Raw genomic sequence first — 25,508 nt, 5'->3', positions numbered from 1 at the left:
ATTCCGACTAGACATGCCAGATCTTTCACAATTCACTTATATGGAGCAAGGCTGCAGATGTCTAGTTGGAATGTGACCGCTCCCGGAGAATCCTGAAACCGCACACAGTGACTGCAGACTTGGACACAAAGCCTGGACAACCCTTTTAACCCCTTTACGACATAAAACTTAAGGTATATGATAAGCCTAGTTTAAATGTTTGGAGTGGGCGCAGCACCCGGACCATACAGGCGGGTGCTCACTGCACTAAACAGCCAGCACCTGACACCAGGAATCAGCATCCGAAGCTGGCGCCAACGGCTGCTCTCAATCTCTGACGGCGGCATTTAAATAGTGCGGGTCCATTGTGATGCCCATCACCCACCCCACGATGTAGCAGCAAGGTACAGACGAGTTTCCATTACAGCCAGGGACCAACTGAAGTTCCCCGTTGCGGTCATTATCTTTGCACCGATGCCAAGCCAGCCTAAAGCCGGACTTTATAGGAGATGGTTAATTTCAAAATATACTGTAATGATAAGATATTGCTAATAGTTCATGAAAATAATTTGATTGCAAGTCAGGGGGTAGAGGGTTTTTGTTTTTTTTTAGTCTTAACTGGAAAGCCTCTAATCTGTACAGGATGACACAAAAAAAAAAAAAAGCATTAAAAAAAAAAAAAACACCGGGGGGCGGGGGGGCGTGGGCAGCAGACGGCAGCCGACACTGGAGGGTTTGCAGCAGACAGCTGCCGATACCATGCCCACCTTATCTGCTTGGCCACTTCTTCGAGAGACACTTTCTTCTTGATGGCGATGTGTGACAGGTGCAGCACGGCCATGCCCAGGCTTTCGTTCTTAAACTTGTGCACATCCTGCTCAGAGTGGAAATCCTTCAGTGACACCACATCATTCACAAAGTCAAACTTGCCCTGCAGGAAATACAGAAGGTCAGCGTGGGCCGTTCACAGGGGTCTCTGGCAGCCGGCAGGATTATAAGGGCACCGGCTACCAGATGGAGAGGATAACGTATCTAGTATGGCAGGATGCCAGGGTCCACCCTGCCAACAATGGGCAGAATAACCCAGAGGATACACGGGAAGTCACCTGCTCAAATAGGTACTCGAATGATGCCAAGTCCAGGATGGCACCAGACTGCTCCACCCGACTCCTGTCCTCACCGTCACCGACCTTAGGAACATTGCGGCAAACCACTGCTTCCTTCTCATTCATCCCATGCCAGTTCCTGAAATAATACCTGAAAAACCAATGAAATATATAAATAGCAGGACAGATATATACGGAGGATATATGGAGAAATAGGAGGAGATATAGGGAGGATATATGGAGTAATAGGGGGAGATATAGGGAGGATATATGGAGTAATAGGAGGAGATATAGGAGGATATATGGAGTAATAGGGGGAGATATAGGGGGAGATATATGGAGTCATAGGGGGAGATATAGGAGGATATATGGAGTAATAGGAGGAGATATAGGAGGATATATGGAGTAATAGGGGGAGATATAGGAGGATATATGGAGTAATAGGAGGAGATATAGGGAGGATATATGGGGTAATAGGGGGAGATATAGGAGGATATATGGAGTAATAGGAGGAGATATAGGGAGGATATATGGGGTAATAGGGGGAGATATAGGGAGGATATATGGAGAAATAGGAGGAGATATAGGAGGATATATGGAGTAATAGGGGGAGATATAGGAGGATATATGGAGTAATAGGAGGAGATATAGGGAGGATATATGGAGTAATAGGGTGAGATATAGGGGGATATATGGAGTAATTGGAGGAGATATAGGGGGATATATGGAGTAATAGGAGGAGATATAGGAGGATATATGGAGTAATAGGAGGAGATATAGGAGGATATATGGAGTAATAGGGGGAGATATAGGGAGGATATATGGAGTCATAGGGGGAGATATAGGAGGATATATGGAGTAATAGGAGGAGATATAGGGAGGATATATGGGGTAATAGGGGGAGATATAGGAGGATATATGGAGTAATAGGAGGAGATATAGGGAGGATATATGGGGTAATAGGGGGAGATATAGGGAGGATATATGGAGAAATAGGAGGAGATATAGGAGGATATATGGAGTAATAGGGGGAGATATAGGAGGATATATGGAGTCATAGGAGGAGATATAGGAGGATATATGGAGTAATAGGGGGAGATATAGGGAGGATATATGGAGTCATAGGAGGAGATATAGGAGGATATATGGAGTAATAGGAGGAGATATAGGGAGGATATATGGGGTAATAGGGGGAGATATAGGGAGGATATATGGAGTAATAGGTGGAGATATAGGGAGGATATATGGAGTAATAGGAGGAGATATAGGAGGATATATGGAGTAATAGGAGGATATATGGAGTAATAGGAGGAGATATAGGGAGGATATATGGGGTAATAGGGGGAGATATAGGGAGGATATATGGAGAAATAGGAGGAGATATAGGAGGATATATGGAGTAATAGGGGGAGATATAGGAGGATATATGGAGTAATAGGAGGAGATATAGGAGGATATATGGAGTAATAGGAGGAGATATAGGAGGATATATGGAGTAATAGGAGGAGATATAGGAGGAGATATGGAGTAATAGGAGGAGATATAGGAGGAGATATGGAGTAATAGGAGGAGATATAGGAGGAGATATGGAGTAATAGGAGGAGATATAGGAGGATATATGGAGTAATAGGAGGAGATATAGGGGGATATATGGAGTAATAGGAGGAGATATAGGGAGGATATATGGAGTACCGTATTTTTCCGACTATAAGACGCACTTTTTTTCCTCCAAATTTGGGAGGAAAGTGTGGGTGCGTCTTATAGTACGGATATAGCATGTGGGGAGGGGGGCAGCAGCGAGTGGGATCGCAATGATATCCCACTTCAGGATGTCCCTGCTGCCGGAATCAGCTGCTGGGGAAACCACATGGCCCCGCTGATTAGGTGCAGTGAATATTCATTAGCGGCTCCCCGCCCATCGATCAGCTGAGTGGTGAGCGGGGAGCAGCAAATGAATACTGCACTTAAGCAGCGACACACAGTTTCCCCAGCACTGATTCTGGGGAGAATCTGTGTCCGGGGGAGGAGGCAGCAGCAGGGGCCAGGAGATCGCTGCATACCTGTCTGAGCTGGACGCTGAGCTGTCTGTGGTGCACAAGGAGGACCTGTGTGATGTCAGAAGTGGGCGGGCTGGAGCATCACATGGCAGCTCAGAGCCCTCCCTCTTCTGACATCATCATAGGTCCTTCAGACTCCCACCTAGAATCTGCAGCTTCCTCTTATTTCCTGCGCGTGCGCTGTGGAAAGGCAACAAGAGAGAGGGCTCTGTGTGTGCAGCCATGGGATGCTCCAGCTTTTACCTCACCACAGGCTGGCTCCCACAATTAAGAGGTTAGTCTTTACAAAACACAATAAAGCACTCTGCCACTCCTTTGGTGAACTATAACTCCCAGCATATCATAGGATCTGCAGGACATGCTGGGAGTTATAGTTCTCCCATAGGATTTTAAAGCAGCACTCCAGTGTTATTTTGCAGTGCTGGACTGGTGCTTTCACTGTAAGCCCTGTGCACCCATTCTTATACTCACCCTCCAGTGTCTTCATATAGTATACAGACACCACACTGGTCCCGAAGCTTCCAACATAATAACATACTATTATATGTAATAACACCACATATAATAGTATGTTATTTATGTTATTAAATATTTTACCACATATTTTTTGCTTCAAATATTTTTTTCCCTATTTTCCACCTCTAAAACCTGGGTGCGCCTTATAGTCCGGTGCGTCTTATAGTCCGAAAAATACGGTAATAGGAGGAGATATAGGAGGATATATGGAGTAATAGGAGGAGATATAGGAGGATATATGGAGTAATAGGAGGAGATATAGGGGGATATATGGAGTAATAGGAGGAGATATAGGAGGATATATGGAGTAATAGGAAGGATATATGGAGTAATAGGAGGAGATATAGGAGGATATATGGAGTAATAGGAGGAGATATAGGAGGATATATGGAGTAATAGGAGGAGATATAGGAGGATATATGGAGTAATAGGAGGAGATATAGGGGGATATATGGAGTAATAGGGGGAGATATAGGAGATATATGGAGTAATAGGAGGAGATATAGGGAGGATATATGGAGTAATAGGGGGAGATATAGGAGGATATATGGAGTAATAGGAGGAGATATAGGAGGATATATGGAGTAATAGGAGGAGATATAGGGGGATATATGGAGTAATAGGAGGAGATATAGGAGGATATATGGAGTAATAGGAGGAGATATAGGAGGATATATGGAGTAATAGGAGGAGATATAGGAGGATATATGGAGTAATAGGAGGAGATATAGGAGGATATATGGAGTAATAGGAGGAGATATAGGGGGATATATGGAGTAATAGGAGGAGATATAGGGAGGATATATGGAGTAATAGGAGGAGATATAGGGGGATATATGGAGTAATAGGAGGAGATATAGGGAGGATATATGGAGTAATAGGAGGAGATATAGGAGGATATATGGAGTAATAGGAGGAGATTTAGGGGGATATATGGAGTAATAGGAGGAGATATAGGGGGATATATGGAGTAATAGGAGGAGATATAGGGAGGATTTATGGAGTAATAGGAGGAGATATAGGGAGGATATATGGGTAATAGGAGATATAGGAGGATATATGGAGTAATAGGAGGAAATATAGGAGGATATATGGAGTAATAGGAGGAGATATAGGAGGATATATGGAGTAATAGGAGGAGATATAGGAGGATATATGGAGTAATAGGAGGAGATATAGGAGGATATATGGAGTAATAGGAGGAGATATAGGAGGATATATGGAGTAATAGGAGGAGATATAGGGGGATATATGGAGTAATAGGAGGAGATATAGGGAGGATATATGGAGTAATAGGAGGAGATATAGGGGGATATATGGAGTAATAGGAGGAGATATAGGGAGGATATATGGAGTAATAGGAGGAGATATAGGAGGATATATGGAGTAATAGGAGGAGATTTAGGGGGATATATGGAGTAATAGGAGGAGATATAGGGGGATATATGGAGTAATAGGAGGAGATATAGGGAGGATTTATGGAGTAATAGGAGGAGATATAGGGAGGATATATGGGGTAATAGGAGATATAGGAGGATATATGGAGTAATAGGAGGAAATATAGGAGGATATATGGAGTAATAGGAGGAGATATAGGGAGGATATATGGAGTAATAGGGGGAGATATAGGGAGGATATATGGAGTAATAGGGGGAGATATAGGAGGATATATGGGGTAATAGGAGGAGATATAGGAGGATATATGGAGTAATAGGAGGAGATATAGGGAGGATATATGGAGTAATAGGGGGAGATATAGGGAGGATATATGGAGTAATAGGGGGAGATATAGGGAGGATATATGGAGTAATAGGAGGAGATATAGGAGGATATATGGGGTAATAGGAGGAGATATAGGAGGATATATGGAGTAATAGGAGGAGATATAGGGAGGATATATGGAGTAATAGGGGGAGATATAGGGAGGATATATGGAGTAATAGGAGGAGATATAGGAGGATATATGGGGTAATAGGAGGAGATATAGGAGGATATATGGAGTAATAGGAGGAGATATAGGGAGGATATATGGAGTAATAGGGGGAGATATAGGGAGGATATATGGAGTAATAGGAGGAGATATAGGGGGATATATGGAGTAATAGGAGGAGATATAGGAGGATATATGGAGTAATAGGAGGAGATATAGGGAGGATATATGGGGTAATAGGAGGAGATATAGGGAGGATATATGGAGCAATAGGGGGAGATATAGGGAGGATATATGGAGCAATAGGAGGAGATATAGGGGGATATATGGAGCAATAGGAGGAGATATAGGAGGATATATGGAGTAATAGGAGGAGATATAGGAGGATATATGGAGTAATAGGAGGAGATATAGGAGGATATATGGAGTAATAGGAGGAGATATAGGGAGGATATATGGAGTAATAGGAGGAGATATAGGAGGATATATGGGGTAATAGGAGGAGATATAGGAGGATATATGGAGTAATAGGAGGAGATATAGGGAGGATATATGGAGTAATAGGGGGAGATATAGGGGGATATATGGAGTAATAGGAGGAGATATAGGGAGGATATATGGAGTAATAGGGGGAGATATAGGGGGATATATGGAGTAATAGGAGGAGATATAGGAGGATATATGGAGTAATAGGAGGAGATATAGGGAGGATATATGGGGTAATAGGAGGAGATATAGGGAGGATATATGGAGTAATAGGAGGAGATATAGGGGGATATATGGAGTAATAGGAGGAGATATAGGAGGATATATGGAGTAATAGGGGGAGATATAGGGGGATATATGGAGTAATAGGAGGAGATATAGGGGGATATATGGAGTAATAGGAGGAGATATAGGAGGATATATGGAGTAATAGGAGGAGATATAGGAGGATATATGGAGTAATAGGGGGAGATATAGGAGGATATATGGAGTAATAGGAGGAGATATAGGGAGGATATATGGAGTAATAGGAGGAGATATAGGAGGATATATGGAGTAATAGGAGGAGATATAGGGAGGATATATGGAGTAATAGGAAGAGATATAGGGAGGATATATGGAATAATGGGGAGATATAGGGGGATATATGGAATAATGAAGCAGATATAGGAGGATATATGGAATAATGGGGGAGATATAGGAGGACATATGGAATAATGGGGGAGATATAGGGGGACATATGGAATAATGAAGGAGATATAGGGAGGATGTGTGCTATATATCACTGATTACTCCGCTCACCTCATCCTGAAGTGTAGGAGCAGTTTCATGTCCTTTGTGATCCTGAATTCATGGTTTGGGGGATACCAGTGTTTCGCTTGCACATCGTACAGGGAGAACAATGTGTAGCACAGAGGTGTGATTCCTGCAGTACATGGACAAAGAGGTCAGATATGTATTGATGGTATATACAGAAGTCCATCATGTCATTTTTTTAACCCCTGATACGGGAACATTTACAATTCCCAACCATCCGGTGCTTCTTACCCAGCCTCTGTGCCACGTGGATGCAGATCTCCTCGGCCGTGGTGACGTTCTGCGTGAAGCTGACATAATGCTCTTTTCCATTGCTCCAATACAGAAACACTCGGAGCCCGGCCCCGGTGAAGGTGCAGCCTTCCATGTCGGAGTCGCTGTTCCTGACGGTGCACTGACAGAGAGCCATCACTAGAGGGCAGAGCGTGCAGTCATTACTGTGGGCCGAGCAGCGGCGGTCTCTGCCCCCCCGGCCTATTACATAACACAGACAGTCGGCAGCAGGAAGTCCCCGTGTGTTTACCCCGTGTCACAATAGCTGCTTTATAAACTCCGGCGCAGACAATATTAACTTACCAAAGTGTTACAGGACAGAAGCAGGAAATCGTGCTCCATTGTCCTTTGTTAGCAGCCACTGCGGTCTGAAGACCAGGGAATCAATGTGTTTTGTATCACTGAAATGCATGCTGGGAAAAGAACTGTAGAAATTCAGATCTATTATTCTGCAGCAGTGCTGTGTACTATAGAATACGAAACTAAAAGTAACTCCGCCTCTGTATGCAAATCGGGTCCCAAGTGTCCACTGGGCGGTACCACACTCCCCATTGAGAACACATGCACACTCAATCATACAGAGCACGCACGTGTATTGGTGGTGGGAATCATTGACAACCATCCAAGGCAGCTCTCGGCCAAACGAGTTATTTAGATCACCCGCACTCCCGGACTGTGCATGTGTTGGGACAGTTTCTTCAGGTCACCTCTGATGACAACAAAGGATCAGACATGTTGACCTCCTACATGCCCGATCATTCTGCCTACCACTCAGAATCAGGATGTCAGCCTTTCCGTGTTCCTACCTCCCATGTCCTACAAGTAAAGCAGGTGCGAATCGAGCCGTCCTACAACCACCAAGCTAAAGCTGTTTTGACCACATTGGACAAGTATAGAGAAGACCCAAAAAACCTGAGTTACCCAACAAATCGAGCTAAAGGGGCAGAGGAAGTAAAAGGTCACCAAGGACCACACAAAGAGTGGTGCAATAAGCAGAGCAGATGAGGCCCACGAGACAATGAGGACACAAGAGGAAGCTCCTGAGATATGGACTCCTATGAGAGGAACTCCAGTGGTGGTGTCACCTAGAAGGTGTGAGGACCTCAGGTAACCTGGTCACCTCCTCGTATGTCCTCACAGCCTCCTTGGCTTCGGTCCCCGTCAGACACAAGCTTCTCTGTGAGTCCATTGTTAGTATGAGCCGTGACCTTCACAAACAAGGAGACAACACATTGTGGCTTCTGTAACCAGCATCGCAGCCAAGAGGAAACAGTCTGAGGGAAGTGGGGACCGATCCTTCTGTAAACAGTGCCAGCTATGGGGGCCAACATTAGTATTTAATCCAGAGACAAGCACCAGGACCTCACTACCGAAGCACCGACACGTCACGGCCTCGTTCACACCCTCGCCATGTTAGGAGGACCCCTAATAGACACCACCTACAAATACAATAAGACCAAGGCCAAGAAGGGGCCACTGGAGTCTGTATGTCAGTCACCCGCAGAATAAAATCTCTCCCATGTGTTTAGTTTACACCCTTATTGGGAAGGAAGAGCATGGGGGCACCAATGATTCCCACAGGGGGCGCAGAGGCAGCAGTCCTAGCCGGGCCCTCTACCACATAAGACACTAATATTATAGATGGTACAGGACAAGTGACGGCCTCTTACAGCTCCAGAGATGGCCAGGGTCCCAAAACCAGGACATTTACTAATACTGCACAGTCAGCAGAGGTGAGGGGTGTGAGGCCCAGGGGCCTGAAGGAAGGGTAAGGGAAGGATGTGCGAGGCCCAGGGGCCCATATGATGGTAAATGGAGGTGCGATGCCCAGGGGCCTGCAAGAAGGGAAAGAAAAGGAGGTGCGATGCCCAGGGGCCCGCAAGAAGGGAAAGAAAAGGAGGTGTGATGCCCAGGGGCCCGCAAGAAGGGAAAGAAAAGGAGATGCGATGCCCAGGGGCCCGCAAGAAGGGAAAGAAAAGGAGGTGCGATGCCCAAGGGCCCGCAAGAAGGGAAAGGGAAGGATGTGAAAGGCTGAGGGGTCCGCAGGATGGGAAGGATGTGCGAGGCCGAGGGGTCCTCAATAAGGGAAAGAGAAGGATGTGAGAGGCCGAGGGGTCCGCAGGAAGGGAAGGATGTGCGAGGCTCAGGGGCCCAAAGAAAGGGAAAGGGAAGGATGTGTGAAGCCTACAGGAAGGGAAAAGGAAGGATGTGAGAGGCCGAGGGGTCCGCAGGAAGGGAAGGATGTGCGAGGCCGAGGGGTCCTCAATAAGGGAAAAGGAAGGATGTGAGAGGCCGAGGGGTCCTCAATAAGGGAAAAGGAAGGATGTGAGAGGCCGAGGGGTCCGCAGGAAGGGAAGGATGTGCGAGGCCGGGGGTCCTCAATAAGGGAAAGGGAATGATGTGCGAGGCCCAGCTGCCCGATGGAGGGGAAGGATGTAAAGGCCCAGGGGCCCACAGAAAGGCAGACATAAGGATGTGCGAGGTCAAGGGGCCTGCAGGAAGGGAAAAGAAAAGATGAGCCAGGCCCAGGGGACCACAGGAAGGGGAGGATGAGGCCCAGGGGTCCGCAGGAAAGACCAATAAGTGTGTGTTAGGGCCAGAGGTATATATACCTGAGGAAGAGAAAGGAGGGTTTATGAGGACCAGGGGCTCGTAGGAGAATAGAAGACTTGAGGACCGGAACCTCTGATGGACAGGGACGTGAAGGAAGAGGAAGGGAAGACGTGAGGCCCACATGGATGGATGGAGGACGCACATGAAGAAAAGTGGCACTTGAGGTGCATGGGGCAGTATGAATAGAAATAGGAGAGTGTGAGATCTAGGGGCCCCCAAGAAGTGTAAGGAAGGGGGGCTGGTGAAAGCGCAAAGTGACACCCTAAGACAAGATAGCATATAGAGGGGCGAACATAGTAAGCGATGTATAACCAGATGTAGCAGAGCCGGGAGTGATTGCAGGTTTCACTGTGACGTGTGGAGACACAAAACCAAAAGTACAAAAGTACAAACAACCACAGAACCGGACGATGTCTCACAGCAAAACTGAAAGGAAGAAGAGTATCATGAGGACGACACCGGGCAGTGAGCATCCCAGAGCGCAGGCTCCGCACCCCAACATCGGGCAGTGAGCGGCCCAGGGCGCAGGCTCCGCACCCCGACCCCGGGCAGTGAGCGGCCCAGGGCGCAGGCTCCGCACCCCGACCCCGGGCAGTGAGCGGCCCAGGCTCCGCACCACGACACCAGGCAGTCAGCGGCCCAGGGCGCAGGCTCCGCACACCGACACCGGGCAGTCAGCGCCTCCACACCCCGACACCGGGCAGTCAGCGGCCCAGGGCACAGCCTCCGCACCCCGACACCGGGCAGTCAGCGGCCCAGGGCGCAGCCTCCGCACCCCGACACCGGGCAGTCAGCGGCCCAGGGCGCAGCCTCCGCACCCCGACACCGGGCAGTCAGCGGCCCAGGGCGCAGCCTCCGCACCCCGACACCGGGCAGTCAGCGCCTCCACACCCCGACACCGGGCAGTCAGCGGCCCAGGGCGCAGCCTCCGCACCCCGACACCGGGCAGTCAGCGGCCCAGGGCGCAGCCTCCGCACCCCGACACCGGGCAGTCAGCGGCCCAGGGCGCAGCCTCCGCACCCCGACACCGGGCAGTCAGCGGCCCAGGGCGCAGCCTCCGCACCCCGACACCGGGCAGTCAGCGGCCCAGGGCGCAGCCTCCGCACCCCGACACCGGGCAGTCAGCGGCCCAGGGCGCAGCCTCCGCACCCTGACACCGGGCAGTCAGTGGCCCAGGGCGCAGCCTCCGCACCCCGACACCGGGCAGTCAGCGCCTCCACACCCCGACACCGGGCAGTCAGCGGCCCAGGGCGCAGCCTCCGCACCACGACACCGGGCAGTCAGCGGCCCAGGGCGCAGCCTCCGCACCCCGACACCGGGCAGTCAGCAGCCCAGGGCGCAGCCTCCGCACCCCGACACCGGGCAGTCAGCGGCCCAGGGCGCAGCCTCTGCACCACGACACCGGGCAGTCAGCGGCCCAGGGCGCAGCCTCCGCACCACGACACCGGGCAGTCAGCGGCCCAGGGCGCAGCCTCCGCACCACGACACCGGGCAGTCAGCGGCCCAGGGCGCAGGCTCCGCATCACGACACCGGGCAGTCAGCGGCCCAGGGCGCAGGCTCCGCATCACGACACCGGGCAGTCAGCGGCCCAGGGCGCAGCCTCCGCACCACGACACCGGGCAGTCAGCGGCCCAGGGCGCAGCCTCCGCACCACGACACCGGGCAGTCAGCGGCCCAGGGCGCAGCCTCCGCATCACGACACCAGGCAGTCAGCGGCCCAGGGCGCAGCCTCCGCACCACGACACCGGGCAGTCAGCGGCCCAGGGCGCAGCCTCCGCACCCCGACACCGGGCAGTCAGCGGCCCAGGGCGCAGCCTCCGCACCCCGACACCGGGCAGTCAGCGGCCCAGGGCGCAGCCTCCGCACCCCGACACCGGGCAGTCAGCGCCTCCACACCCCGACACCGGGCAGTCAGCGGCCCAGGGCGCAGCCTCCGCACCCCGACACCGGGCAGTCAGCGGCCCAGGGCGCAGCCTCCGCACCCCGACACCGGGCAGTCAGCGGCCCAGGGCGCAGCCTCCGCACCCCGACACCGGGCAGTCAGCGGCCCAGGGCGCAGCCTCCGCACCCCGACACCGGGCAGTCAGCGGCCCAGGGCGCAGCCTCCGCACCCTGACACCGGGCAGTCAGTGGCCCAGGGCGCAGCCTCCGCACCCCGACACCGGGCAGTCAGCGCCTCCACACCCCGACACCGGGCAGTCAGCGGCCCAGGGCGCAGCCTCCGCACCACGACACCGGGCAGTCAGCGGCCCAGGGCGCAGCCTCCGCACCACGACACCGGGCAGTCAGCGGCCCAGGGCGCAGCCTCCGCACCCCGACACCGGGCAGTCAGCGGCCCAGGGCGCAGCCTCCGCACCCCGACACCGGGCAGTCAGCGGCCCAGGGCGCAGCCTCCGCACCCCGACACCGGGCAGTCAGCGGCCCAGGGCGCAGCCTCCGCACCACGACACCGGGCAGTCAGCGGCCCAGGGCGCAGGCTCCGCATCACGACACCGGGCAGTCAGCGGCCCAGGGCGCAGGCTCCGCACCCCGACACCGGGCAGTCAGCGCCTCCACACCCCGACACCGGGCAGTCAGCGGCCCAGGGCGCAGCCTCCGCACCACGACACCGGGCAGTCAGCGGCCCAGGGCGCAGCCTCCGCACCCCGACACCGGGCAGTCAGCGGCCCAGGGCGCAGCCTCCGCACCACGACACCGGGCAGTCAGCGGCCCAGGGCGCAGCCTCCGCACCACGACACCGGGCAGTCAGCGGCCCAGGGCGCAGCCTCCGCACCACGACACCGGGCAGTCAGCGGCCCAGGGCGCAGCCTCCGCACCACGACACCGGGCAGTCAGCGGCCCAGGGCGCAGGCTCCGCATCACGACACCGGGCAGTCAGCGGCCCAGGGCGCAGGCTCCGCATCACGACACCGGGCAGTCAGCGGCCCAGGGCGCAGCCTCCGCACCACGACACCGGGCAGTCAGCGGCCCAGGGCGCAGCCTCCGCACCACGACACCGGGCAGTCAGCGGCCCAGGGCGCAGCCTCCGCATCACGACACCAGGCAGTCAGCGGCCCAGGGCGCAGCCTCCGCACCACGACACCGGGCAGTCAGCGGCCCAGGGCGCAGCCTCCGCACCCCGACACCGGGCAGTCAGCGGCCCAGGGCGCAGCCTCCGCACCCCGACACCGGGCAGTCAGCGGCCCAGGGCGCAGCCTCCGCACCCCGACACCGGGCAGTCAGCGCCTCCACACCCCGACACCGGGCAGTCAGCGGCCCAGGGCGCAGCCTCCGCACCCCGACACCGGGCAGTCAGCGGCCCAGGGCGCAGCCTCCGCACCCCGACACCGGGCAGTCAGCGGCCCAGGGCGCAGCCTCCGCACCCCGACACCGGGCAGTCAGCGGCCCAGGGCGCAGCCTCCGCACCCCGACACCGGGCAGTCAGCGGCCCAGGGCGCAGCCTCCGCACCCCGACACCGGGCAGTCAGCGGCCCAGGGCGCAGCCTCCGCACCCTGACACCGGGCAGTCAGTGGCCCAGGGCGCAGCCTCCGCACCCCGACACCGGGCAGTCAGCGCCTCCACACCCCGACACCGGGCAGTCAGCGGCCCAGGGCGCAGCCTCCGCACCACGACACCGGGCAGTCAGCGGCCCAGGGCGCAGCCTCCGCACCACGACACCGGGCAGTCAGCGGCCCAGGGCGCAGCCTCCGCACCCCGACACCGGGCAGTCAGCGGCCCAGGGCGCAGCCTCCGCACCCCGACACCGGGCAGTCAGCGGCCCAGGGCGCAGCCTCCGCACCCCGACACCGGGCAGTCAGCGGCCCAGGGCGCAGCCTCCGCACCACGACACCGGGCAGTCAGCGGCCCAGGGCGCAGGCTCCGCATCACGACACCGGGCAGTCAGCGGCCCAGGGCGCAGGCTCCGCACCCCGACACCGGGCAGTCAGCGGCCCAGGGCGCAGCCTCCGCACCACGACACCGGGCAGTCAGCGGCCCAGGGCGCAGGCTCCGCATCACGACACCGGGCAGTCAGCGGCCCAGGGCGCAGCCTCCGCACCACGACACCGGGCAGTCAGCGGCCCAGGGCGCAGCCTCCGCATCACGACACCAGGCAGTCAGCGGCCCAGGGCGCAGCCTCCACATCACGACACCGGGCAGTCAGCGGCCCAGGGCGCAGCCTCCACATCACGACACCGGGCAGTCAGCGGCCCAGGGCGCAGCCTCCACATCACGACACCAGGCAGTCAGCGGCCCAGGGCGCAGCCTCCGCATCACGACACCGGGCAGTCAGCGGCCCAGGGCGCAGCCTCCACATCACGACACCGGGCAGTCAGCGGCCCAGGGCGCAGCCTCCGCATCACGACACCAGGCAGTCAGCGGCCCAGGGCGCAGCCTCCACATCACGACACCGGGCAGTCAGCGGCCCAGGGCGCAGCCTCCGCACCACGACACCAGGCAGTCAGCGGCCCAGGGCGCAGCCTCCACATCACGACACCGGGCAGTCAGCGGCCCAGGGCGCAGCCTCCGCATCACGACACCAGGCAGTCAGCGGCCCAGGGCGCAGCCTCCACATCACGACACCGGGCAGTCAGCGGCCCAGGGCGCAGCCTCCACATCACGACACCGGGCAGTCAGCGGCCCAGGGCGCAGCCTCCGCACCACGACACCAGGCAGTCAGCGGCCCAGGGCGCAGCCTCCACATCACGACACCGGGCAGTCAGCGGCCCAGGGCGCAGCCTCCACATCACGACACCAGGCAGTCAGCGGCCCAGGGCGCAGCCTCCGCATCACGACACCGGGCAGTCAGCGGCCCAGGGCGCAGCCTCCACATCACGACACCGGGCAGTCAGCGGCCCAGGGCGCAGCCTCCGCATCACAACACCAGGCAGTCAGCGGCCCAGGGCGCAGCCTCCACATCACGACACCGGGCAGTCAGCGGCCCAGGGCGCAGCCTCCGCACCACGACACCAGGCAGTCAGCGGCCCAGGGCGCAGCCTCCACATCACGACACCGGGCAGTCAGCGGCCCAGGGCGCAGCCTCCGCATCACGACACCAGGCAGTCAGCGGCCCAGGGCGCAGCCTCCACATCACGACACCGGGCAGTCAGCGGCCCAGGGCGCAGCCTCCACATCACGACACCGGGCAGTCAGCGGCCCAGGGCGCAGCCTCCGCACCACGACACCAGGCAGTCAGCGGCCCAGGGCGCAGCCTCCACATCACGACACCGGGCAGTCAGCGGCCCAGGGCGCAGCCTCCGCATCACGACACCAGGCAGTCAGCGGCCCAGGGCGCAGCCTCCACATCACGACACCGGGCAGTCAGCGGCCCAGGGCGCAGCCTCCGCACCACGACACCAGGCAGTCAGCGGCCCAGGGCGCAGCCTCCACATCACGACACCGGGCAGTCAGCGGCCCAGGGCGCAGCCTCCGCATCACGACACCAGGCAGTCAGCGGCCCAGGGCGCAGCCTCCGCACCACGACACCAGGCAGTCAGCGGCCCAGGGCGCAGCCTCCACATCACGACACCGGGCAGTCAGCGGCCCAGGGCACAGTCTCCGCACCCCGACACCGGGCAGTCAGCGGCCCAGGGCGCAGGCTCCGCACCAGGCAGTGATGGAAAAGCATTTTTTAACACCATTACACCAGGCTTGGAATTATTTTGTCCCATCTCACAGTACATTATCTGGTAAAACCAAAGGCTTCATCTAACACTACAACCCGTGTCGCAAACAACAAGCCGACACCGTCCACACGGGCGGAAAAGTCACAAAGTTCCCAGATACGGTAACAAAATAATAAAAAAAAGAAAGGGGGCAAAAAAATGAGGTAAAAATGGCCTGGCCACTGAGGGGTTAATACACATCCGGGTGACAAGTCTCACAGGGTCTATGGACGTGACGCAGAAAACGAGGTACGCAGCACCCCGGCACAACAATGCAGCCAGACAGCACAGCCCGGAGCAGCCGTGAGGCGGGGGAGAAGGGGTCCCGCACTGATGCTAGGCCCACCGGGCGCTCACCTCCTCCGGGGTCACATGTCCGCCCCATCCGCGGCCCCCGGAGCGTCTGTCACACCACAGCTGAGAGCACCGTACGTCACCCACCGTCCACAGGGTACAATGCGCCTCTTCCGCCACGCCTACTTCCGCCTACTTCCCCCTTGTGATTGGTTAGCGCTCTATCGTTCCGCTACACATGATTGGATGGAACGTGTGTCCTGGAGTCATGTGACCAGGCGTGGGCGGTGCCGTAACTCCTGTTTATTTCTACCTAGAGGCTATAAACTACCGGCGTGCTTTGCGATTGGCAAGGCATTCTGGGACTTGTGGTTCCTTTCGGCTTCTCCATCTCCCGGTGTGAGAGAACATTTTATTTCTGGACCCTTCAGACTAGTATTCAGAAGTGTCAGAAAGTCTGTGAACCCTTGAGACGTCTGACAGGAATGAATAGAAGGAAAAATGACCTTTTCTACTAGAATGTTGTGTTAGCCGCAGATTTTACATCCTCACAAGGGCAAATGGGTATTAATGGCCCCAAAATGTGTCCCGCACTTTCTACTGAACGTGGCAGTACCCCACATGTGGCTGCACAGCCCTGCACCAGCCGGGTCACATGACCTAGGACTGCCCTGAAGAGCCGGGTCACATGACCTAGGACTGCCCTGAAGAGCCGGGTCACATGACCTAGGACTGCTCTGAACGAGCCGGGTCACATGACCTAGGACTGCCCTGAACGAGCCTGGTCACATGACCTAGGACTGCCCTGAACGAGCCGGGTCACATGACCTAGGACTGCCCTGAACGAGCCTGATCACATGACCTAGGACTGCCCTGAACGAGCCGGGTCACATGACCTAGGACTGCCCTGAGTGACGCTGGGCACATGACCTAGGACTGCCCTGAACGAGCCTGATCACATGACCTAGGACTGCCCTGAACGAGCCAGGTCACATGACCTAGGACTGCCCTGAAGAGCCGGGTCACATGACCTAGGACTGCCCTGAACGAGCCGGGTCACATGACCTAGGACTGCCCTGAACGAGCCTGATCACATGACCTAGGACTGCCCTGAACGAGCCGGGTCACATGACCTAGGACTGCCCTGAAGAGCCCGGTCACATGACCTAGGACTGCCCTGAATGAGCCTGGTCACATGACCTAGGACTGCCCTGAATGACGCTGGTCACATGACCTAGGACTGCCCTGAACAAGCCGGGTCACATGACCTAGGACTGCCCTGAAGAGCCGGGTCACATGACCTAGGACTGCCCTGAACGAGCCTGGTCACATGACCTAGGACTGCCCTGAACGAGCCGGGTCACATGACCTAGGACTGCCCTGAATGAGCTCAAGTGTCTGCGTGTGTGTGCGTGTGGGTCTGCGGGGCTGTCGGGGATCTGTCGGGAGTCTGTGTTGGGCTGTCGGGGGTCTGCCATGTCTGTCGTGTGTGTGTGCAGGCATTGTCCGATGGGACTACAAGTCCCATCGGGCTATGCCTGCTACAGTGACAGTGATTGACACATTAGCCAATGATGGGACAGTATAGTCCCATCATCTGGCTAATGTGTTGAATGTAAAAAAGCAAAAAAAAAACACAAACATATAACAGTACATACAACATCTCCCGTGGAGAGCAGCAGCATCAGCTGATGCGACCCCTCTCCAGGGGCTCCAGGAATACAATGACGGAAGATATCCTTCTGCAATGTATTCCTCCGCCACTGTAAAAAATAGTCCCTAGTCTCACTTGTGGCACTGCTGTGTGGGAAAATTCCCACGCAGCTTTGCCATACAGTGAGACCCTCAACTCAGGTAACCTCAGTGATGCTCTGCAGGAGCCATTGTCTCGTGTCAGTGTGTCACTGGAGGTCCTATAGAGCAGTGACATCACCCGATGTCACTGTTCTATAGGGGAGATCGTCGTGGGACACTCGTTATTAATTGGACTGCGTCGTACAGGGAGTATACGGTTTATTATTTTTAATTTTTTGCAGGCGATCGAGTATGGTAAGTATGGTGAAATTAAGAATATTAAAATACTTTTTTCTGGCTGTGCCTTTTTTTAACCCTTTCACTACAATAGGATTAGTAATGGATAGGTGTCTTATTGACGCATCTCCATTATTAACCGGGATTAATGTCACCTTACAATAGCAAGGTGACATTAACCCCTTATTACCCCATATCCCACCGCTACACGGGAGTGGGAAGAGAGGGGCTAAGTGCCAGAATTGGCGCATCTTACAGATGCTCCACTTCTGGGGCGGCTGCGGACTGGTATTTGTAGCCAGGGGACCAATATCCATGACCCCTCTCTAGGCTATGAATATCAGCCCGCAGCTGTCTGCGTAGTCTTTCTGGCTATAAAATATAGGGGGACCCCACGTTATTTTTTGGGGGGTCCCCCTATTTTAATAGCCAGTAAAAGCTACGCAGACAGCTGCGGGCTGATATTCATAGCCTGGGAAGGGACCATGGGTATTAACCCCTTCCCAGGCTACAAATATTAGCCCCGGCCGTCGCCTTTCCCTCTCTGGCGCAGAAAATTGCGCGGGAGCCCACGCCATTTTTTTAAATTAAACGTTCATTAATAAACATAGGCCTTGCTATTATATATCTATGGATGGATAACTATGGTATATCTATCTATAGATATATTTATAGATAGATAGTTATATCTATCTGGCTACTTTCACACATCAGGGTTTTGCCGTCAGGCACAATCCGGTGAGTTTTGAAAACAACGGAAAAAACTGATGAGTGAAAGTAGCCTATCTATCTATCTATCTATCTATTATCTATCTAATGGAGTGTGGGTTGGACAAATGTAAAAGAGGAGGTTGGACAAGAAATTACATCACAAATCTTTTTTTTGTTCAATAATAGATCTTTATTTAGCTTTCAAAAACGCATAAAAAAAGCATAAAAAACACACAAAAAGCGCATCAAAAAATGCACCTGCGTTTTCTGCCAAGAGCTGCGGATTTAGTGCAGAAAAATCCGCAGGCAAATCTGCAACGTGTGCACATAGCCTCACACCTGGTATTGGTGTAGGGGCACAGTATTGGGAAGAGGACTGGATAGTAGAAGGGTGGTGGCCGGAGCCTTCTGCACAAGGTGAAGTCCGCAGCCAAAAGCAGGGATGTGAGTGTCAGTATTGGCGGACCCCATAAGGAGGTAAAAGAAAAATCAATTTTTACATTTTTTTTTTTGTGGGGGGACAGAAAGGAGCGTAGGGTATCTGTACACTGAATTTTTTTAGCAGGTCAGGTAAAAGGAACACCAGAAAAATCACTGAAACATTTCTCGAAAGACTCTTTCTATTGCAAATCCACAGTAAAATGATTGAGTGTCTAATCATATGGCTGCCAAAAAAGAGGCTGCGTGTTCCTGCTGTTAGGGTATGTGTCCATGTTCAGGTTTGCTTCAGGCTTTGGTCAGGATTTTATGCAGGTAAAATCCTGACCAAAAATGCACCTGAGGTCACTGGCAGGTCACCTGCGGTGTTCCTGCGTGTTTTTCTCATTGTAGCAACATGCTGCGTTCTGAAAAAACGCAACGCATGTGCGTTTTTGCGGGAAAAACGCATGCGTTTTTTAATGCCCAGTGGTGACGGGATTTCATTAAATCCCCTCCACTATGCTGTAACATCTGGACGCTGTGTTTTTGATGCTGCGGCTCAGCACTGCGACAAAAACGCAGCATTTCCTGAACGTGGACACATACCCTTACTGTGAGCGGCCTGCATGGCCTGAACGTGTCACCATTTCCGGCAGGGTCTCTGCACTTGTTTCCCATCGAGCACATCTGGAACGTCATTACACAGGAGCTGCCAGCAGTGGATCTTGATGATTTGCCAACATGCATTCAGCATCGCAGAACATTCCTCAGCTGACCATGAATAACCTCACTGCCAAGGAGTCTTTTTTTCTGCTTTAAAGAACACTTACAGTTGAAGAGCCGGGTCACATGACCTAGGACTGCCCTGAACGAGCCTGGTCACATGACCTAGGACTGCCCTGAATGACGCTGGTCACATGACCTAGGACTGCCCTGAACGAGCCTGATCACATGACCTAGGACTGCCCTGAACGAGCCAGGTCACATGACCTAGGACTGCCCTGAAGAGCCGGGTCACATGACCTAGGACTGCCCTGAACAAGCCGGGTCACATGACCTAGGACTGCCCTGAAGAGCCGGGTCACATGACCTAGGACTGCTCTGAAGAGCTGGGTCACATGACCTAGGACTGCCCTGAAGAGCCAGGTCACATGACCTAGGACTGCCCTGAAGAGCCGGGTCACATGACCTAGGACTGCCCTGAAGAGCCGGGTCACATGACCTAGGACTGCCCTGAAGAGCCGGGTCACATGACCTAGGACTGCCCTGAACGAGCCGGGTCACATGACCTAGGACTGCCCTGAATGAGCCGGGTCACATGACCTAGGACTGCCCTGAAGAGCCGGGTCACATGACCTAGGACTGCCCTGAACGAGCCGGGTCACATGACCTAGGACTGCCCTGAATAGGCCGGGTCACTTGACCTAGGACTGCCCTGAAGAGCCGGGTCACATGACCTAGGACTGCCCTGAACGAGCCTGGTCACATGACCTAGGACTGCCCTGAATGACGCTGGTCACATGACCTAGGACTGCCCTGAAGAGCCGGGTCACATGACCTAGGACTGCCCTGAACGAGCCGGGTCACATGACCTAGGACTGCCCTGAATAGGCCGGGTCACTTGACCTAGGACTGCCCTGAAGAGCCGGGTCACATGACCTAGGACTGCCCTGAATGACGCTGGTCACATGACCTAGGACTGCCCTGAAGAGCCGGGTCACATGACTGTGCCCAACACAGTTTTTTAATGCCCAGTGGTGACGGGATTTCATTAAATCCCCTCCACTATGCTGTAACATCTGGACGCTGTGTTTTTGATGCTGCGGCTCAGCGCTGCGACAAAAACGCAGCATTTCCTGAACGTGGACACATACCCTTACTGTGAGCGGCCTGCATGGCCTGAACGTGTCACCATTTCCGGCAGGGTCTCTGCACTTGTTTCCCATCGAGCACATCTGGAACGTCATTACACAGGAGCTGCCAGCAGTGGATCTTGATGATTTGCCAACATGCATTCAGCATCGCAGAACATTCCTCAGATGACCATGAATAACCTCACTGCCAAGGAGTCTTTTTTTCTGCTTTAAAGAACACTTACAGTTACTTCATTGTTGAACGGGGACAAAAAAAAATTTTAAGAAAAAGCTCAGGAAAATGCCAGTACCACATATGTCACAAAAATGTTGGAAAAATTTCTCAAAAAAAGAACCTACTGGCGATCAAAAAACACTCAGGAAACGACGAAGAATAGGCTAAAATGCTGGAGAAACGGAGTCTCTTCCACTTGATAAACAGACATTTATGGCTGCCAGGAAAAGACGTGGTGTGAACATAACCACAGAGGCGAAAGTAGTCCTGATGTGAGAGCAGGCTTGGAAACAGAGAATTACCAGGACTTATCCTTCTTATCACAGGTTTTCCCTAAGGGCTCATACTCACTTGCGAGCAAAACGGACGAGTGCAATCCGACAAAAAATCGGATTGCACTCGGACCAATGTTATTCAATAGGTGACATCTCATTTGCGATTTTTTTCTCAGCCGAAATCGGACTGAGAAAAAAAATCGCAGCATGCAAGTCAATGGGTGCGAGAAAAAAATCGCACAGCACTCAAAGCATGCGAGTGCTGTCCAACTTTTAGGCCGGCGTCACACTAGAGAGTTTTACGGAGGTATGAGAAGTGCAGAAAATACGGATTGCATACGGTACAATGATTCTCTATGGCCTAGCTCCTATCTGCCGTATTTTACTAATCCGTATTATACGGTCTTGTACGGCCGTAGAAAATCGCAGCATGCTGCATCTGTCACCGTATTGCGCAAAAAATACGCCAATGAAAGTCTATGGGGCGAGAAAAATACGGATTACACACGGACCAGCAGTGTGACTTGCGAGAAATTCGCAGCAGAGTTCTATAGAAAAGCCGGTAATTCAGTGCGGTGTACAGTAAAATCACACTGACAGAATAGAATAGAATAGGTAGAATAAATGTCTACACATAGAACAGGTATATATATATATACTGTATTTATATTTAATACAGCTCTAGACAGCAGAAAAGCCGGTAATTCAATTGCCGGCTTTTCATTTCTCCTTCCCAAACCCGACAGGATATGAGACATGGTTTACATACAGTAAACCATCTCATATCCCTTATTTTTTATATATATTTCTCATTAGTAATGTTCCAAGTGTCTGTGTGCAAAATTTTGGGGCTCTAGCTGTTAAAATAAAGGGTTAAATCATGGAAAAAATTGGCGTGGGCTCCCGCGCAATTTTCTCCGCCTGAGTGGGGAAAGCCAGTGACTGAGGGCAGATATTAATAGCCTAGAGAGGGTCCATGGTTATAGGACCCCCCTTGGCTAAAAACATCTGCCCCCAGCCACCCCAGAAAAGGCACATCTGGAAGATGCGCCAATTCTGGCACTTGGCCTCTCTTCCCATTCCCGTGTAGCGGTGGGATATGAGGTAATAAAGGGTTAGTGTCACCTTGCTATTGTAAGGTGACATTAAGCCAGGTTAGTAATGGAGAGCCGTCAATTCTGACACCTATCCATTATTAATCCAATAGTACGAAATAGTTAATAAAACACACACATTAGGAAAAAGTATTTTAATGAAATAAAGACATATGGTGTTTTAATATCTTACTATACTCTTAATCCACCTGAAGACCCTTGTCACCTGAAATAAAGTTAAACATTCCATTCATTCACCAAGTTTTACAGGCAGGAGCACAGCTGCATTAGCAGAGCTCCTGGGTGTAAAATGATTTAACCCCTTCAGATGGATTTACAGCGTGGGACAAGACTGAACGACGGAAGGTATGGAATATTGTTTGTTTTGTTTAACTTTATTTCAGGTGACAAGGGTCTTTATATATATATATACATATATATATATATATATATATATATATATATATATATATATATAGGGAAAAAATGGAACAGCACAATGCTCACCAATGGTGGGTGCCTGGCCCCCTGGATAGAATGGTCCACACATCTATCCAACATGTATACCAGATAGCAAAAAAGAAGGCAGCACTCCAAGGATTTCAGGTGAAAAAAATGTGAAGTTTTTGAAGAGATGGAGGGAGTTATTGATACTTTGGTTAAAAAATTCCTAGACAGAAAATATCCACAGGAAATAATCAATATTGCAAAGTGTAAGGTCATTAAAAAAAGTGACCAAGGTAGAAAAATACTAACCAGGGTACCTTGCGTGATGACATACTCTGAGGAAAGTGGAGCTATAGCAAATATTATCAGGAAGCATTGGGGGATGTTAGGTAACTGCTTACCAGGGATTAAAGAACTAAGGGAGCCCCCACTGTTCTCATATCGTAGGGGTAAGAATATCAAAGATTATGTGGTCAAATCAGACATTGGTCCCCTAAGAAATCTCAGTCAGACTACGATCACAGGCAAGAACCAAAAAGGCTGCTTCCCGTGCCTGTCCTGTGTAAATTGCCCATATATATTAAAAGGTCCCACATTCAAACATCCAGACACGAATAAGGTGTATACAATCAAACAATTTTTGACATGTAACTCTGACCATGTAATCTATTTACTTGAATGCCCCTGCAAACTGTGGTATGTAGGGGAAACGACCTGTGAGCTGAAAACACGTATAAATAATCATCGGCATTCGATTAGAAAGAAGCGATTAGATCTCCCGGTCTCTAAACTCTTTGCAGAACTTAAACATACAGAAAAAGACCTCAAATGTAGAATAATAGATAGGGTCCCCATACAGAGAAGGGGAGGAGACAGGGTATGCCTTTTAAAAAAACTAGAACTTAGATGGATTTATGAGCTGAATACTAGTGTTGAGCATTCCGATACCGCAAGTATCGGGTATCGGCCGATACTTGCGGTATCGGAATTCCAATACTTGCCGCGTATCGGATACCGGAATCGGAAGTTCCCAGATTCAAAATGCAGAAATTCAGCCAATGAGAATGATTTCAAGTGTGGGCACATCCTGTTTAGCATGGAGGGCATGAAACTACTGGCAAGGCTGTGATTGGCTGCTGAAATGATGTCATGATGCAGTTTAAAAGTCGCTGGCGCCATTTTGCGATCACTCTGCTGTGAATTCAGTTAGTGACAGGACGCTGTTTGCTGACTGAGGGACAGTTTAGAGATAGCGATTTGCTTCTTTGTGCTTTCCAAAGGCTAATTTAGCAACCGCTGTGTTCACCTACTATTCACCTTGCTTTTGCCTTGTAGCGCTGTTTTCACAGCGATCTGCAGGGTCTGTGTGTGTGTGTGTGTGAGTGCAGCCCACTCTCTAGTCTGAGTGCAGCCACATAGGCCATCCATAGCTGGTTGTATTCAGTTCAGGGAGGGTGGTTCATTGCCTCATACTGTTCTTTTTTTTTTTTTTTTTTTCCAAGTAGTGTAGTCTGCTGCTAAGTTTTAACAAAAAATCCTATTAGTGTCTTTCCACCCGTCTCCAGCTAATTTGTGGAAAAACACTACATAGGATAACGTAGAGGAGGGTTTTTGGGCCTTGCAGCGCCGTTTACGGCTGTCTGCACGGTCTCCGTGTGACTGCAGCTCGCCCTGTAGTCTGTGAGCAGCCGTAGCCTGGTTGTCTCCAGCTCAGGGTTGTTCACTGCGTCATACCGCAAAATCAATTTTCATTTTGTTTTAAGTAGTGCAGGCTGCTGCACATTTTTTCAAAAAATTCCTATTAGTGTCTTTCCACCCGTCTCCAGCTAACTTGTGGAAAAACACTACATAGGATAACGTAGAGGAGGGTTTTTGGGCCTTGCAGCGCCGTTTCCGGCTGTCTGCACGGTCTCCGTGTGACTGCAGCTCTCTCTGTTGTCAGTTCAGCCCCCAAAAAATAAATAAATAATAAAGTTCACCAAACACACCAGTGACACCACTTTACATTTCTGTAGGCCACATTAGCTCATATTAAAGTCTAGTCCACACTTTAGAAAATTAGTGTTTCTTATACCTGTTAGGAGGAGTTGTTCAGGAATAAGCACACAAAGCCGTTAGTACTTTTCTGCTTATCTTTATCAGTCACCCAAGATGAAGAAGGCAGTGAGTAAGGCACGTGGGCGTGGGCGCGGAGCAGGGAGGGGACGTGGGGATTCTGTGCCCGCTGCGGGCACCGGTGACTCATCAGCACCCACTTTCACAAGGGAACAGTCATTCATGCGCAGCTTTGTCGCAGAGCGCCGTACACCGCTGCTGCGTGAAGACCAAATTGAAGCCGTTGTCGGATGGATGGCAGCTAATGCATCAACTTCAATTAGTGCCACATCCTCTCAGACACAGAGCACTGGAGAGCAGCCATCTGTCTCTTCACCACCTGCCAAATTGCCCAGGCAGACAGAGAGCCCAGGACAGGAGCCGTCTCTACTTCTGTTCTCTGAATCTCTTGGCTTGGAAACAGGGGGCCAGCCAAGCAGCATTGGAGAAATGGAAGAAGAGGCAGGGTGCAGTGATGCCCAACAGCTTTTTCTCTCTTCCTCTGAAGAGGCGGGTGGGCCAGTGGCTCCGGTCACCACATCGCAGGCCGCATCCGCTGATGATGACACTCAGGTGCCACTTACTGGTGCGTGCTCTGCTGCTGAGACTACCCAGGAGGAGCAGTTGGGGGCAG

The 25,508-nt window shown here is 52.6% G+C and overlaps 1 protein-coding gene across 2 annotated transcripts in view; it reads right to left on the bottom strand.

Annotated features, from left to right (window-relative positions):
- The window catches only part of TYK2 (tyrosine kinase 2), a 47,385-nt gene extending 31,460 nt beyond the window's left edge, over positions 1-15,925 (bottom strand). For both annotated transcript variants that reach the window (XM_077262049.1, XM_077262050.1), the window contains exons 1-5: positions 15,778-15,925; positions 7,122-7,301; positions 6,876-6,999; positions 1,086-1,236; positions 747-910 (exon numbers count right to left, since the gene is read on the bottom strand). In XM_077262049.1, the coding sequence (XP_077118164.1) occupies positions 747-910; positions 1,086-1,236; positions 6,876-6,999; positions 7,122-7,301; positions 15,778-15,805 (647 nt within the window). In that variant the 5' untranslated portion in view covers positions 15,806-15,925. The remainder of the gene's footprint in view (positions 1-746; positions 911-1,085; positions 1,237-6,875; positions 7,000-7,121; positions 7,302-15,777) is intronic.
- Positions 15,926-25,508: the final 9,583 nt, after the last annotated feature.

Source organism: Ranitomeya variabilis, chromosome 5 (genome assembly GCF_051348905.1).
Source record: "Ranitomeya variabilis isolate aRanVar5 chromosome 5, aRanVar5.hap1, whole genome shotgun sequence".
In the NCBI taxonomy this organism is placed as follows: Eukaryota; Metazoa; Chordata; class Amphibia; order Anura; family Dendrobatidae; genus Ranitomeya; species Ranitomeya variabilis.
Note: the sequence above shows the minus strand (reverse complement) of the source record. Positions and strands in the feature narration are given on the sequence as shown.